The sequence below is a fragment of the Triticum aestivum genome, chromosome 4A (assembly GCF_018294505.1).
Source record: "Triticum aestivum cultivar Chinese Spring chromosome 4A, IWGSC CS RefSeq v2.1, whole genome shotgun sequence".
Lineage (NCBI taxonomy): Eukaryota > Viridiplantae > Streptophyta > Magnoliopsida > Poales > Poaceae > Triticum > Triticum aestivum.
Genome location: NC_057803.1, coordinates 591,918,634 through 591,922,144, shown reverse-complemented (window position 1 = coordinate 591,922,144; position 3,511 = coordinate 591,918,634). Strand labels below are relative to the sequence as shown.

The following is a 3,511-nucleotide window of genomic DNA, read 5'->3' as shown; positions in this document are numbered from 1 at the left end:
AGGATGTTGAGAAGGCATTTGAAGTCCTGCCGGCACGTTTTGCAGTTGTTCATGGACCAACTAAATAATGGGATGCAGAGACCTTGTGGGAGGTGAAGGCCTGTTGTGTGATTATGCACAACATGATCGTCGAGGATGAGGGTGACATCGCTGCCGTAAGTCTTGAATTTGAGAACGTGGGTGATCCTATCAATCTTCTTGATCAGAATCCGACCACACTTAAAAAATTTGTTAAAAGACATCAACGTATCTGGCATTGAGCAACTCATGAGCAACCCAAGGAAAATCTGATCGAGCATTCATGGGCGGTTAAAGAGGGCAATAATATTTGAGCGTAATATTTGAACTTATTTAAGTACAACTACCGCTATATTTGAACATTTGAAATATAAGTCTTATGCTCCTACTCTCTCCACTCCTAAATATAAGTCTTTTTAGAGATTGCAATACGAACTACATACGGATATATATAGACATATTTTAAAATGTAGATTCACTCATTTTGCTCCGTGTGTAGTCCGCATTGGAATCTCTAAAAATACTTATATTTAGGGACCGAGTGAGTATTTAGGAACATAGGGAATACGGAGTGCACATCAATTAATGCGCTACAGTACAAGTTGAGAATGGAATAAAAGCACGCAGCAATCAATCAATCAATCCCGTGCTTATACAACCAACCATTCTTTTGTTTTCCATTTCCAACTTCCTTCTGATGAGATCAGTACAAGGAAGGCTCAATGCTTCTCACTCTATTTTCTTTTTCCAGCGAAATCATCATCAATCATCAAAACAAAAATCCGAGAAATATGGCACAACCATACCATATTACTACTACCACATACTAAATCACACACACACACACACACAGACAAACCCCTTTATTGTCGGCAAGCAAGCAGTTGATCATGGTGTAGGTGATGGAATGAAAATCCTGACAACGATCACTGTGGGGTGCACATGGGGGCTCTGCCTTGGAAGCACGCGATGAAGGCGGGAGGGATGTACCCGGTGAAGCTGTTGTAGCAGGTCCAGGCGCTATCTCCAAGGCATTTCAGGTCGCTGATCTCTAGGCCGATGCAGTGGTTCTTGCTGGGCTCCTCCTTATCCTTGGCCAAGCATTCGCCGGCGGCGGTGACGAAGCATGGCGTGAAGGTAAGCTCGTCGGTGACTACATTTTCGGCGAAGCACGCCAGTGCGCCGTCGGCGACGCAGACCATCTCTTCGTTGGTAGTGCTTTATGCGACACACAGATTATCCTGTGTCAGTACTTACTTTTCACGTGCCCTCTCTGAAATGAATGAACTGTAGAAAAGTAGGTACTGACCTTATGCCGACACACAGATTATCCTGCGTCAGCAGCGCCGGCTCCGGCGCCGGTGTGGTGGAGCCGCCTGCTCCGCATATGAGCAGCACTAGGACAATGAGCGACTGCTTGATGATGGCCATCGTCGGGCTTTGGTTTGTTGGGTTGGTTGAAGAGGCTCACTTCTGCATCAGATGAGATATATTTATAGGGGGTAGGAGCAGAGCAGACGCAGAGCGTAAAGTTTAGATTTTCGTGATTGCGACACAAGCCCAAGCTAAGGGCAACTCCAACGCACGATCCTAAACGGACATTCCTTTCATCCGCTTTTCGTTTGTTTGGGACAGGAAAATGGACACATTCGTCCGCTTGCAGTTGTACTTGCGGCGGTCGGTGCGTTCAACGGGCCAACCGCACCTCAAATGGCCTGCCTCGTCGGACTTGAATTTAAACCAAAAAAACAAAAACATATTAAAAATAACTTAAAACATAAATTTAAACATTCAAACGTCCACATTACCCAAGTTCAGCACATAAACATAAAAAAAAATAAAACATAGAAAAAAGATAATGGCCGCTTCATGGCCGCCTTCGTCTTCTGTGCCCCCATGGCCGCTGTTTACTCCTCCTAGTCATCGTCTCGAGTGAGGTCGGCATACGAAGGTTGCTGCCAAAGGTAGGCTGGTGGCCCCTGGCAGACTGGAGGCGCCGGCGGCGCCTCCACTACCTCCTCCGGTGGCTCCTACTCCTGCTCTGGTGACCGCGGCGGCGTGGCTGACCATGGGCCGACACCCATCGAGTCGGCCATCTCCGGCGCCGTGCATGAGCAGCTCCACCGCTGGCCCACCAGACGAGGGTTCCACGCGGCGACGGGCGGCTCCTCCAAGACCTCCTCCTGCACCTCCTCCTTGACGTCGAGGTCCCGCTCCGGGATGGCCACATCGCCGGCCACGGAGAGGGCCAGCGTGGTTTCTAGGCCATGCCATTACCGCTCGTCGCACGTGTTCATGGAGTCCTCCATGATACGCCTCATGAGATGGGCCTCCTCCTCTCGGTCATGGGCGGCGTCGGTGGCAGGGACGGAAACGGAGAAGGCGTTGGCGTGATGCCGTGCACACGCCTACGGCCCCGCATTTGGGGAGGGCTGTCAGCACGAGGAGGACGCGGGTGGCGCGGTCTCGGAGGACGACTGACAGAAAAAGATTGCCGCCGCAGGTCATGCTCGTCGCGGAGCCACATATCCCACAGCGGCGCATCTACGACGTCGTCCAACAGATCCGATGGCAGGCGGGCGCATCATCAGTTCATCTCCAGGCGGCGGGCGCGCCGCTCACGGGCACTGGAGGGATGGGCACATGGTTGGCGGAGAGATGCCAGTTGTTCAGCAGGTGGACATCTCCCCACGGCAATGGCGTCGCCGTCTCCCAGTAGCGCTAGCAGACGTCGACGTGGATGTACGGCCTGTCCCGATGCCCGGCCGCCGTTAGCGCGATCTCAAAAGCTGGCGGGGCAGGCGGTGCGGGCTAGAGGAGATAGGCCGGCTAGGAAGTGGAAGCTGTGGACTGGCCGGTCCATGGCTTCCAATTTAAGAAGGACGACGACCAAGCGTTGTGTGACTAACAACCGGGCCCGCCGTGTGAGCGCATTTACTTTGGGCAGTGGACGTAGGTGGACGGTCGCCACGCGTCCCTGAGACAAGCGACGAGCAAGCGCGTGCCCGTCCATTCCACGTCCATGTGGATGCAAACCGGGCTCATGTTTGTGTCGGAAATGGGACGGGCCGTATACCAAACGGGAAAAAATGCGGATGCAGCCGCGCGTTGGGCCGATCCATCCATCCGTTTTGGCCCGAACGGACAACCGGGAATAGTTTGGAGGTTTGCGTTGGAGTTTCCCTAACACTTATAGCTTAGATTTTGGCAAAAGCAACACTACAATAAGCACAAGGAAAAGGAAAAGGAGGCCATACTAGTTTAGATTTGGTTGGTGGAAGCGACTTTAGGCACTCTACGATCGGGTACGGGATCGGGACCCAAAGATGTTGTTGTGCCAAACATAAATTTACGATTGAACAATAAAACCCTCATATAATCCATCTGAACCGTACAAGTAGGTAGAACCTACCTATCCTAGATAGGGACTAGTGGTTGGGGCGCCACCTAGTGGCGCCTCTTGAGGCGGGATTATACACACTAATCAAGCTAG

The 3,511-nt window shown here is 51.8% G+C and overlaps 1 protein-coding gene across 1 annotated transcript; it reads right to left on the bottom strand.

The window, feature by feature from the left end:
• Nucleotides 1-671: 671 nt before the first annotated feature.
• Nucleotides 672-1,477, bottom strand: LOC123082433 (uncharacterized). Its single transcript, XM_044504761.1, has 2 exons — nucleotides 1,328-1,477; nucleotides 672-1,236 (listed from the first exon to the last, which is right to left on the bottom strand). The coding sequence occupies exons 1-2, from the start codon at nucleotides 1,447-1,449 to the stop codon at nucleotides 945-947; spliced, it is 414 nt and encodes a 137-aa protein (XP_044360696.1). The 5' UTR covers nucleotides 1,450-1,477; the 3' UTR covers nucleotides 672-944.
• Between the last annotated feature and the right edge of the window lie 2,034 nt (nucleotides 1,478-3,511).